At 40.3% G+C, this 13,314-nt stretch overlaps 1 protein-coding gene across 11 annotated transcripts in view; it reads right to left on the bottom strand.

Annotated features, from left to right (window-relative positions):
• Window positions 1-13,314, bottom strand: part of GRIA4 (glutamate ionotropic receptor AMPA type subunit 4) — a 278,227-nt gene that overhangs the window by 85,473 nt on the left and 179,440 nt on the right. For all 11 annotated transcript variants that reach the window (XR_012640150.1, XM_074957244.1, XM_074957310.1 and 8 more), the window contains one exon: window positions 1,884-1,937. Coding sequence is in view for 10 of the 11 variants with exons in the window: in XM_074957244.1 (XP_074813345.1) it covers window positions 1,884-1,937 (54 nt within the window). In the remaining variant the exon portion in view is untranslated. The remainder of the gene's footprint in view (window positions 1-1,883; window positions 1,938-13,314) is intronic.

Genomic DNA, 13,314 nt, shown 5'->3' with positions numbered 1-13,314 from the left:
ATAAAAAAAAAAAAGGTGAATTTAAATTACCAGGTTACTGTTTGAATGCAATAGGTATGTATCAACAGTTGGAAAAGGCATTACTGGGAATGATGTACAGTGGTTGAGGAAACAAATTCAGATCCTCTTGTTTGCAAAGCAATTTCAGAATATTAAGGGCCTGATCCAGTCTCTATTAAAGACAAAGGAAAGACTCCAAACTACTTCAACGGGTATTGGATTGAGGCCTATTCAATTATGCCCATGGTTCAAGGTGATATTGCAGAGTGAAGGAGACACTATTTTGTAAGTATAAGCTATCTGAGACCAATTGTTCAAGCTGAAGATGGATGAGTTATCCAACATATATAATGGTGTGATGGGGATATCAGAACTTATATGTAGAGTTCGTAGGTTTGCCTGCCAGTGTAAAACCAATGTAAGTGACATCAGAACCAAGCCTATGATGAAGTTTTAACTGTACCCATTAGAAAACCATTTCCTCTATTGTATTTGAGGTTTATATTAAACCTCAACGTCAACATAGAAAGAAAAATTAAATTATAGGCACATCCATAATTATGTGTTTCTATGGTTAATTTGTTCAGTGAGTGTAAATCCAAGCCCTTTAGTAAAAGGTGCTTTTAGAGATATAATTCCACTTTAGGAACGCATAAATATCAAACTAGCTAACTAATCAAAACAAAATACCACCCCTCCAAATCTTCTTTCCCAACCAAACTATCACTGAAACATCTCACATTTTTTTAAACTTCCACTGATTTGGCAAATTTTAATTTATCCCCAGTAGTGTTATTACATTGCACTTAAAAAGCAAGATTTAGAAAACGTTGTCTGAGGACCTGACCCAATGCCAACTCAAGTCAGTAGACAGACCCTCTTTAAAGGCATTGGATCAAGCTCTTAAAGAGAATTTTAGTGCATGTGAAAGGTGTCAGATCATCAACTCATTTTACACAGGCTACTGAACAGCCGTCAGATACCTGCAGCTTCCAGTCACTTTCACAGGTAACCCAGAGGGGAATAAGCTTCAGTTCATATCCCATTATCAATCCACTGATCAAGTCAATTCTCCTCCAACCACCTTACATAGGAAAAATAATTTGAAGAATTATATATGTTTGGGGTGCCAAAAGTCTAATTAGCAAGAGCCTGGAGAGGACTGACTTATCTTGTTTTGAAAGCTGAAGGTCTGAAAAAAACTTGAAAAAAAAATTAACTGAAGCTGTAAGTAAAGTGCAGCACAACAGAGTCTTTTGTCAGCTCAAATTCTTTAAGTGTGAGTAAAGAGTAAGAAAACAAGCAAACGAAAATGTATTTCAGAACCAGAATCTATATTCTCTGCATGAGGATGTTTAGTTTAAGCACAGAGATTGCTGTAATAATTAAATATTTAATTTACTCGTTTCCTTTCCTCTTTGAACACGTTTTGCGCAAATGTATAATGTGGATTTAGAGGGAAAATACTGAATCAGTAATACTACTGGAAGTAGCTTATCTTACAGCAAAACATATGCCACCCTGAAGGATGTGGAGAAGTTATGTTGAACCTTGTTATTCTAGTAATACACAAAAATGAGTAAAAAATGATAGTGTAATATTATATATGGATCAAACTCTGTGCTAAATTATACCCAAGCAGCCCCTTAATCCTGTATTGATTTTAATGGAATGTACCTTAGGGCAAAATTGGGCTTTCTGTTATTCAAATGGCAGCAGTCAAAACAAAGAATGCACATTCTTCAGTACATGGCACAGAACCTATTATGGTAAATTGTATATTGGTTACAAACAGCAAACTTTGTGTGTAGCGTTATAGCTCCACAGCACAGTTGAGTGTTTTACTTGTAAACCATTGACATAATTATACAAAAGGATCTTACCAGGTTTGCAACGATGTAATGGTAGCCTTTAACGTGCTTTCCAACGCTCACAATCTGTGGGGAGTGGGGAGAAAGAAAGAGCAAACCGTATCTGATTCTACTGCTTTAACTGAGCATTAATCATCATAGGATTATGAGAAATGTAATTTTAGCACCATAATGTTGAGATCCCCCTGCCCCCCAATCAAAGTGATTGAGGTAGCTATAATTTTCCTAATGTCTAATCATTAGAACCTGCTAAAATGCAAATAGCTAAAATAATTAATGGGCAATTCTGCAATCTGAATGCATTCCATATGATTGGACATGTTGCTGCAGTATATTATTCTAGCAAGTGTAGTAACTGCCCGCAGTATACATATCCAGACACCGGAGGTCATATGATACCATGAAAGACTAAAGGCTGGTTTTTTATTTTTATTTTCCATGCTTGGGGAACATGGTACATTTTTGGCGCTTGGGACAGAAGTTCTCTGTTTTTACAGGGTCAAGTACTTTATTCAGTCCTGACCCAAGAAGGTGAAGATAATGGCAGCGTGCATGAGTGAAAACTAAATAAGAATTGAGTGCTAGGTTGTGTGGCTCACGCTCAGCTCTGAGCTCTTTCTGCCCATTTTGGGGATCAGCTGCAATTGCAACAGGTCCTTTCGCCGGTGGCAGGGGACTCCTTGCTTGTTCCACCCACCCGCCTGTACACACACGTAATGGCTAAGCCCAAACTAGCCTGGAGTATTTGGCCCACAGAGAGAAATGATACAGAACCAAGTGAAGCAGTGCAAATTACCCCCCGGCTGCCAACTGTCACAGCCTTGACTTGGAAGGCCCAGCATTGCGGGTGAGAAAATAATTCTCTACCCAAATCAACCCTTGGCCAATACACACAATAATTAGTGATAACTCTGATGGCATTTGCTATGTGGATCCCAGATTATTTACTAGAACAGCTAAGAGTGAATATATTTGGCTGCAGAGCATGACGGGTACCAATGGCTTAATTTTAAAGTGAAAGCTGCTTTTACTAAAGGTTTACTGTAGCAACACCTGCATCATGAATTTTTTTTATTCAGCGGCAATAGAGTCCTCTTAACTCTTATTTAGGGCTTTCACAACTCCATTATAAAAATGATGCTTTAGGGTCCAACATATTAATTATTTCTTCTCATTTACTCATTTCCCCAACTCCCCAAAGCATTTTAACTGCATTCCAAACACACAGAAAACATACACAGGCTGACATTTTTCAGGTGGGGGAGGGGTGAATTTAATAATTAATAGGAGACGTGTAGCTCAATCCTCTCTGCTGCTTTGAGCCACCTCAGCTACAGTCCCTGCCCTGAAGAGTTTACAGATTTAGCATTCATACAGCACGGGCCATGGTCAAAGCACAGAACAAACATGCACTAATCCTTCCAGCCTCCCATGCAGTAGATAATTATTAATATGCCCATTTTACAGATGAGGGATAAATGCCTGAGAGACTAAACGATTTGCCAAAGCACACAGAGCAATTCAGTTTCTAAATCCAGATTAGGGTTTGGGACTGACTGATTCCTAATCCCGTTGTTATTCTGACAGACCAACCCCCTTCTCATGGTGCAGCAAAATAGAGGAATTTGGCATCAGTGGTCCAGAGAGTTTAAAAACATTAGGTATTTTTAAGTTACATGGCATACAAGAAAACTATGTTCCTTCCCTCCGCTAACTGCCAAAACACTACTGTCTTCTAATGCTCCTTTTGTTCCAATTATTAAAATCAGATTAGTTTTTTAAAACAACATGTGTCAGGGTTGACTGTTCATGATGTAAACTGAGCGCTCATCCGCAGTCCAATAAGGCTCCCTTTCAAGTCAGTGGTTAAACTCGCCTTCATTTCAGTTAAACAAATCAAGTCCTTATAAACAGCCTACTGAACATATGCAGAAGCTTGTCGTCATAGCATTTTCCAGTGTGCATACGAGTTCACCAAATTCACTGCTGGAATAAGTAACTTGCAACTCCATTGGCTTCAAAGCAGCTGCAGTCCCGTACACCAGTGATCTGTCATTATATCTGTACTCCCATCAGTAATGCTCATAATAAGACAGGTATACGTATGCCTCCAAAGTGCAAAGAAATTGATATAGGTTGTAAAATCCTGTGTTAAATAATTTGTGAAGCATCCTTTAAGTGAAATATCCACTTTTTGAGAAAGAGACTAACTTGACATAGAAGGTAAATGACATGTTAAAAACTATGGGCCAGATCCTCAACTGGTGTAAAATGTCATAGCTCCACTGAGATCAGTGGAGTGATGACAATTTACCTGAGCTGAGAATCTGGCCCTGTATAATTTTGACAGCACAGACGTCACTGGCCATTACAGTGCAGCAGTCAAATCAAGGAAGCTCATCATAAACCCACTTATGATCATAAGTTTCAGAAGCATTTCTAAAATTGTTAAAATAATAGAAATGATCAAATCCTGCAAAATATTATGGCAAATATTGGAGTAAAATTTCTAACTGAATTTGATTCAGTTATGTTCGTGCCTTTCCGGTATTTGCTCTCTGCAGACATTCTAGCAAGCAAGTGTGCTGTCAGAACTGTTTATGGACACAGCAAATGTTAAGTGAATATTGGAAAATATACGTGGAATGCAAATTTTGAACTTCTTAGAAATCAGATACTAAGAGTTATGCTCATCCAACTGGGGAAGAGAGACAATGCTATGTGACCTATATGTTCAGTCAAAGCTAATCAACATGGTTCTGATTTTGAATCTCAAATGTTTATGATGAGCTGCTCATGCAAACTCGATAGAATTATTTTCCATTTGGAAGCAGACTGTTTGTTTAATGGAATACTTCACTATGAGCATATGAACCAGTACTCCAAAATCTACACTGACTACCTACTGGCTTCTAGGTGGAGTTTCAGGGGCTGGTTCTGACTATGAAGCCCTGAATGACATAGGACCTTATTATCTGCGGGACCACCTTTTACCTTGTACTATATTGCGGCAGCAGCTAAAATCAATGGAGGCACTCAAGCTGGAGCCCTTCCTATATAAGAAAAGGAGCTGAGGACAGCACATTTTCTGGGAGGGCCCCCCAACTTTGAAATTAAATTCTCAGTCAGTTATTATTTTACATTATTTGTATTATAGCAGGGGCTAGAAGCCACAACAGAGATCAGGGCCCCACTGTATGTACACGAAATAAGAGATAGTTTTTTGTCCTGAAGAGCTTACATTATAAATAAAGCGTGGGAGAAAGAATATTATCCCCATTTTACAGACGGGGAACTGAGGCACAGAGAGACTAGGTGGCTTGACTTAAGTCACACAGTAAGACTGTAGCAGAGCAAGGAATTGAACTGAGTCCCAGGCCAGATGCCTTAGCCTCAAGACCATCCTTCTTCTCTTTATCTGAAATGGTGTAAATCTATTGATATTTGAGGGATACTAGTCTCTGTTGGAGTGGGCATTTACAAAAGGCTGAAGCAGCTTAGAGAGAGCTTAGGGAGAAAAGTGATAGGTGGGTTACATTGGTCTGGAGTGGGGACGACAGCAGGCCCAAACATGCCACTGTTTTGCTTTTGTCATTATATTAATTTTGCATTTTTAAAATTAATAACAAGGGTATCCTAGAATTGGAGTTCTGTCATGCTGTTGTATTTAAATCCAAACAAATTCATAAATAAATAAAATAAACAATTCTGAATAATTAATAAATTAAAAAAGCGTAAGCAGCTCCCAAACAACTCATGAGCAGAAAATGAGGCAAAATTCATTCAGCACATCATTCACTGTGAATGCTTGGTTTTACTAAATACTACAGCAGAGTCAAATGAATTAGAAATACAAAAAAGCCCAATTAGATCATCAAGTCCATGCCCAAGTAGCAATGCAGGATTTTTCCCAATTCTTAGAGAGAGAGAGGGAGAGAGAGAGAGAATGTATATTTACATGAAAACATCTTTATGTAGCCTTAAAAACTGTAATGGTCTATTGTAAAAACGCTATAATTTCTATTACAGTTTATTCTGCCTTCTTTCCTCATTTATATGAATGCACTAAAGAGAAAGATTAAACCACATTGAACTGAATTCATTATTATCTCAGAATCCTGACTCAATCCTGCAAAAGGACAGAAATTTAGAGATAATGCATAAAACTTTATCAATAACCTACTACAATGCATGTAGGTATCTTAGGCATGAGAACCTAAAAAGAACAGAATACTGGATGGGTCTTTAACTGATGATCTAACATATGCAATTTAAGAATAGATAACCTGATTTTGATCTCCTATGTACCAGTGTAAATCAAGAGTAACTTCATGTAAGCCAATGGAGTGAGAGTGACATAAGAGTGATGTAAGTGAGGGAGGTATCAGACCTAGCTTTTCAGTCTTAACTCTGCACTGCCTGGTTTTTACACAGTGTGTTTAACATGACTCTTTAATATTAGCTGAACAACAGTTCTGGGAGTCTTGCTTGGAAATAGGGTTGCCAACACTATATTTAAAAAATACAGGACAGAGCTCAGATGTACCCAATCTTGACTTGAGCCTCTGGGGGCAAGTCCCTTCTCTCCCCAACCCCATGCTTCCTAGGGTTTCTCTATCTCCAGCTTTGGATGCTGCAGAGAAACCAGGGCCTCAGATGCTGGGCCAGCAGCCTCTGCGACCCTTTTTCAGGTTCTGCATGGGCACCAGGAGCTGAGTTGGAGGCTGCAGTTGCTGGTCTTTCCCTGCTGTAGTGCTGCACACCCTGCTGGGGACATTGGCAGAGATGCTGTGAGCACGGAGGCTACACCCCTGCCAGACAGAGCCCCTTCCTGACCCCGGCACTTCAGTACAGCTCCAGGGCACACAGCCCCGTCCATTTATCCTGCCAAACAGAGCCTGTGCAGGGAAAGCAGACTAGGCTGTGCTCAAGGGGCTGGACTTAGTAGGGGGTCCTGTCCAGCAGGGGACCAGTACTCGCAGGGGTGCATCTTTCCACTCCCCTCCTAACCCTGGCCCTTGAGCATAACCCCATCTGCTTTCCCTGTGCACCTATGAGTACTGCCCCCCCCCGCTGTTGAAATATGGGATAAAAAGCATCCCATACTGATTTTGTATGGGACAGGCAATTTTCTATTTAAATAAGGGACGTCTTATGTAATACAGGACTGTTGGCAACCCTACTTGGAAATTCAGAAACTGATTTAATCAAAAGAAGATAGAGCCATGTCAGCGTTAACAGCTTTGGGCTCTGATTCTCCTCTCACTTGCACTAGTGGAAATTCCACTGACTTCAGTTCAGCCAGTTCTGATTTCCATAAGCAATCAGGCCCTCTGAGTCAGCCTTCCCTCTTTAATACCACAAAATGAATGAATATAACACATCTCATTTAAAAATAATGCCTCGCTATTACAGCTTGAAACGTCCTGCTCATTGTGGTTTCCAGAAGACTGGGAGTCAGTGTTGCTGGAATGAAAAGGCCTTATTTTAAGTTAAACACCTGCTAAACGCTGAAGTTGTGCATAACAAATGGGAATTTTACAGCAGCTTTCCCCTTCAGGATAGCGTGACAATCCACTCTCCTAAGAAAAAGAAGCCACACAATAAAGTGAGGCCTGGGTAATACATTGTAAAAAGTGCGGAGGCTTGTAAAAGATAAAAGATTGAGACTTGAATAGAAGTATTGTGGCAGAAGGGGTAACGATATAAACAGAATAAGAGATGAGAATTTATACAGTGTCTGAAGCTGGGATAAATCTTTTACAAAGCCACTGAGAAACCATAAAAAAAGCCACTGAGAAACTAGCTTAACTTCCACAGCAAGTCCTTAAGAAAGTTGATGGGGATGCTCTTGTTTGGGGGAGCGGCTGGAGATTTAGAGGACAGATGCCCTAACATCATTGACGAGGAAGTTAAAGGAAGCAACACACAGATAAGCAGTGGGTTTCCTTTTCTACTGCAAAGCAGTGGCACAGCCCAAGCATCACCCATCCACCGTACGTGGTAACTGAAAGCATCTGACTAAGCGCAGAAGACAGGAACTTCAAATGCCGAGCCCACCTCTGCTATAAATAGAGTAGACAGAGTTATGCAGAGAAAACATCTGGCTGTGCTGGAATAAAAAACCCTCAGAATTGCCTCAGAAGGCATGAGTAAGAAAGAACCTTGGCAGGTTACCACTTTCTGCTGCTTTTGCTATTCGAACTCATTTCTATTCCAAGCCCATCAGTGGGAAATGTGTATTTGTAAATAAAGGTAGATTAGGTTAATTTATGAATCCTTTGTCTGTCTGCTGAGCTGCCCACTCATTCTCTTTCCTTCAAGAAACAACACTCTGTTAGGGTCCAAAACTCATTAGCTATGCAGTGCTGTGACAATGTGCTTTCGTATTACTGGTGCAGGCTAAGCTCATCCATGTTGCTGCACCATTACAACACATCTAGACAGGGATGAAATATTCCATGTGAAAAAACTTAATGAGAAATTTCAAACATTTCGCAGAATGCCCAGAGGGCCCTTTCCCAATTCATTGCTGACCACAGGCAGTGGTGGGGGAAGGAGGAAGGTCCCTTCCCCCGAGGGCATAGTGATGGGCTTTCAAAGGGGTTGCCACACTGGCTGGTCTCAGTTTCACCCTGTTACAATCCACGTGTCTGCGCTGCTGGAGAAGAAGGAAGGAGGAAGAAGAAGAAGGAGAGAGAGAAGAGAGGGGAAGACCTGTTGAAGAATCCCCCAAATCCACAGCCTTCCTTGGGAACTAAGCTCAGCCAGCTGCTATTGTATGTAGCACAGAGGCAGCTGACAGGAGTGGGGCAGTTACCAGAGCAATGCAGGGAGAACTGTTCAGGTGCCAAGAACTTTGACCAATGAGCTGCTTTGCAGTCCTATTTGGGCAGAGTCAATTGGAAAGCCTATTTTCCAGGCTAGTGGATAGGCTGTGCGTGAAAATATGAGAAGGGGAGACACTAGATTAGCCTGTGCCAAGGGACACGGGGATCCTCTTTATGCAACAGACTTGAATGTAGAGTTATGGGGCTATGTCTACACTGGCAATTGAATGACAAAACTTTTGTCTTTCAGAGGTGTTAACTTCCCCGCCCCGAAAGACAAAAGTTTTGCTGTGATAGGCGCCAGTGTGAACAGTGCGTTGTCAGCAGGAGCGCTCTCCTCCTGACAACGCAAATGCTGCTCGTTGGGGGTGGAAGTTTTTTGTCGGCAGGAGAGCCGACAAACAGTGGCTACACTGCATGACTTCTAGTGACACAGCTGTTGCAACACAGCCATGTCGCTAAAAGCTGTGTAGTATAGACATAGCCTCAGTAAATCATGAGAATGAGTTAAGCGTAATTTGGCCAAAAGCCAAGTACTCTGTTAAAGTTAGCAGAACATCCAACAAAAACGTAAACCAGTAAACCAAATAGATACATATTTTAATTAATGAACCGTTAAATTTACAACTTTATCATGTTATCAACGTAACCTGCAGCTGGGTAGCATTACTTCATCAGGATCAGCTATCATTGGCAGAGTGGAGCAAATAGAGCAAACGGTATACGTTGGTTTCCATATTTTTCCCAAGCCACAAATTGTATTCAGCTGATTCAATTTTAGTTTGGTGGTAGAAATAATAATGAAACTCTACACTTAGGGCCTGATCCATCTCTCACTGCAGTGGGAGTTGGATCTGAACCCCACTTTTCACCACAAAGCACTTTACCAATGTGGAAACTGAAGATCAGCAATGTTAAAGTACTTGCTCAAAGACATACATTGAGTTGGTCACAGATCTGGGGACAGATTCCAAGATTCCTGATTCTCAGCACCTTGCTGTAACCACTTGACAATATTGCTTAACCATATAAATTAATTATAACTTGGCTTCCGATATTTAAAATATAAGCTTTACAATTTTAATATTGTTTTACTTCCTAGATTTGATTGCTAATGGTACTAGATGCTGTGAATGTTCTTTTTACTAATGTGTATGATTCCATTGAACAACTGAATGTACGTCAGACATTGAATAACAATTTTCACCTCTGTATTTAAAGGTGAAGGCAATTCGGTATGAGTGGTGATGTTAGGGCTGGCTGATGCAGAACACTGATGGAGCTGAGTGAAGAGGTGCTGATCTCTTGGAAAAGGTTGCATTGGGCACTTGTATCGGAAAAAAAAGATTGAAATCAACCTGCTGTACAGCTCAGGAGCCAGATGGCTGATCTTGACAACGAAACTGTTATATTATGCAAAGTTCAAGAGAAGACAGATCAGTGTTTATAGATGAGATATATTTAAAGATTCTCATACAGCAAATGTAAGAGTTTTGGACTGTGCAAGGTAGAAGATGGGAAAGCCAACGAACCTGGATTCTACAGACAGAAGAGAAAAGACTGATAAAAAAGCTTGAGAAAAAAGAAACCAGAAGCAGATATAAATTTCTAAGGAAAGAATAACCACCGCAATAACAGTCCTATTCAACTATCACTGCAGTGAGTGGGAGTTTTTCAAAGATTCACAAACTATGGCCTTTTATAATCTGGCCCAGAGGATTATGAAAGGAGTGGGACAGGAGACAGTACAATCCAATATGGACATTTTCATTTAAGTAAAAAGCTCATAAAAACGATAAAAAATGGTTCCTCCAGCCCCCAACTGTTCACACCAAAAAGGACTAGCTGCACTTCACGTGCAGGATTTTTTACAAGCTCCAGTAGTTCACAGTCAGTGCTGAACAGGCAAGTTGACAAAGCACTGTTCAACCATTTTCAAATACAAAAAAAGATAAACAAACAAACAAAAAATACAGCCCTGCCATATATATTTCCACAAATGTGCACACACAGAGATCAAGCGGGAGAGCTCAGCACTTTTCTTTTGACAGCTTCAGTGCCATAGAGCTTGGGGGTATAAGTTTGACATTTGGGATGGAGACAGTCTCTAGGGGCTAAATTGTGGCTGTGGCATGAGCTCTGTATAAGGGGTAGTGTGCAGCTGTGCTGCCCCATGAGCAGACCATCAGAACCAGAACGTGACTCTGAGTCACAGTCTGGTTCCCTTTCACTCCTTGCTCCTGTGGGAAGTAATCTGGACCAGCCCTATACCTGGGACAAATTAATCCCAGCTGAGCTGCACTGACCAGTGCACTGGAGAGCAGAACAACGGCTCCACCCACATCCCTTTTCATCCCCATGAGAGGGTGAGTGGCAACCACACCAAAGGATGCTCTCATGCTGTTGCCTATGATGCAGGTAGCCAGAGCAGGAGAATAACAGCTACCTTGCTGCCCAGTGCAGGCTCATTAGCTGAACCACAATCTGGCCTTACATTTGCAAAATTCAGTTATGAAAGAGTATTAACCTGATCACATACTATTTTGCACAAGACCCATCAACTCATGTGCAAGTGAACAGTAAGCAGAGAATGAGGCAGGTCTATGTGGATCTGTGCCTTATTTTAAGCCAAATTCTAGGCCTGACTCAGAAATTTTTGTTTAAGTTGAGTTCAGTGGGACTGCTCATATAAGTACTACTCAGTGTGATTAGTGTTGGACAGTTGGACCCTAAATCTGGCCAGAAATAGGGGTCAGATCTGTAACACCCTGTCTCAGTCATGCTATATGCTATATCCCTACCATATTAACTGTGCATTGTTCATATACGAGCAATGAATGAGCACTCCTGTGGAAAAATAGGCAAGACAATGTGTTTAAAGACTGCATGTATTCAAAGATTGTATGCATGTGCACAAGCAGACAGAGTAAAGATTGGACAGGCACCATCAACTTTGGCATTTCCTTCCTTTTTAGAAATTAAATTAACATTTTCCTTTAGTATAGATTAAAAAGACAAACAAACCCCAAAACCACAAAAGTATATTGCAAAATCTGTGGAACTAACAATAGTGACTATCCATCACCATCTTTTTCTGCATGCCTTGTATTTTGTCTGTTTAGAGTGTAAAATCTCTTTGGGGCTTTGGACTCATATGTCTTAATACACTTTTTGAATGCTGCATAAATTTGAAGTAATAGCAATTAAAGCAAATATATTTGAACAAATAGGATATATTTAAGTTAAATAATTGAGATTGACTCTACAGTTTATTGCCTATGTTATTCTCCAACCACTTCTACATTTTCATGTGAGCTTTAGTGGCATCCTCCTTCAGTCTCATTTGAAAGTGGGCAAATGAAGAAATAAAAAAAGAAATATATGAAGTATTCACGAGAACACAGAAAGCAAACTAATCCAACTAATTAAATCCAAGTAAGTCTTAGAACAAGGTGATCTGACATTTCCCTAAACAGTGTGCGCATTTTGCTACACATCTATTTTCTTCCTGCTCTAGTAAACTGAGCAGTATCCTTGATTTTGCAGCATATACAGTTTGGATCGTGCAACCTCATAAAAAAGCAGATAGGAATTTTAATTACTATTTTTCAGTTGCTGTTACTTGGGAATACCCTGATTTGCTTTGTTTGGGTCTCTGTGATAATGGTTTTTGTTCCACGGGTACATTTGCGGTGAAATAGGAGTTCAGCATCCAAATCCAGCACATCTATAATAGGATTAAAATAATGAGCTGCCACTCATTTAAAAGATACACGTCCGTATTTCCAGTTTGAATTTACCTCCACTTGGCTGCTAAGCATTACTGAACAAGCTGAAAATACAAAGGGAGACACTGTTTTACAATGCACAAGAAAAAAAAAAGAGCACTCTTAGTGAAACGTGGGAGAAACATACTGATGTTGATTCTTGTTGTGTAGTGCATATGACTATTGTTGCGATGGACTGTTCCGTTTATAAATCACTAGTCGTCACTGCACGTATTAGCAGTTTGATTGTTAGGAAATGGAAAGCCAAGCTGCACAGCACTTACCAATAATGTAGGCATGCAAATTAGTTTAGGAGGGCAATTTGGAACCACAGTTTAGAAGCATAAAATGATTAAGTAGATAGAATCCTCAGTCTCATTCACTTACTTTTGTCCTCTAATTCATAAAAAATGTTTGTGCTCTTAAACACCTGTGATTGAAAGCATAATTGTTCATAGAATGGGCACAGGCAAATCATGAGGTAGCACGATCCTGTGGTAATGGACTGTGAGTTAGTAACCCTTGGTTCTGCCGCCAACTTGTATGTGAACTTGGACATGTCACTTCCCATCTCTGTGCCTCCCTTTCCCTTTTTTTAATCTTGTCTCTCTAAACTGCAAGCTTATTCAGGTCAGGACAGCCTCTAACTATGTGTTTATACAGCACCTAGGTCAGCATCCTGGGGTCCTGACTTCAGAGTGGGATTCTACGCATTACTGTAATACAAATTAGGAACAATGACAATATTTTTGAAAATGTAGCCCTAAGTGATAAATATTTGAGATAAGAACATAACAACACAAGAACGGCCATACTGGGTCAGACCAAAGGTCCATCTAGCCCAGT

This window comes from Natator depressus, chromosome 1 (genome assembly GCF_965152275.1).
Source record: "Natator depressus isolate rNatDep1 chromosome 1, rNatDep2.hap1, whole genome shotgun sequence".
Lineage (NCBI taxonomy): Eukaryota > Metazoa > Chordata > Testudines > Cheloniidae > Natator > Natator depressus.
Note: the sequence above shows the minus strand (reverse complement) of the source record. Positions and strands in the feature narration are given on the sequence as shown.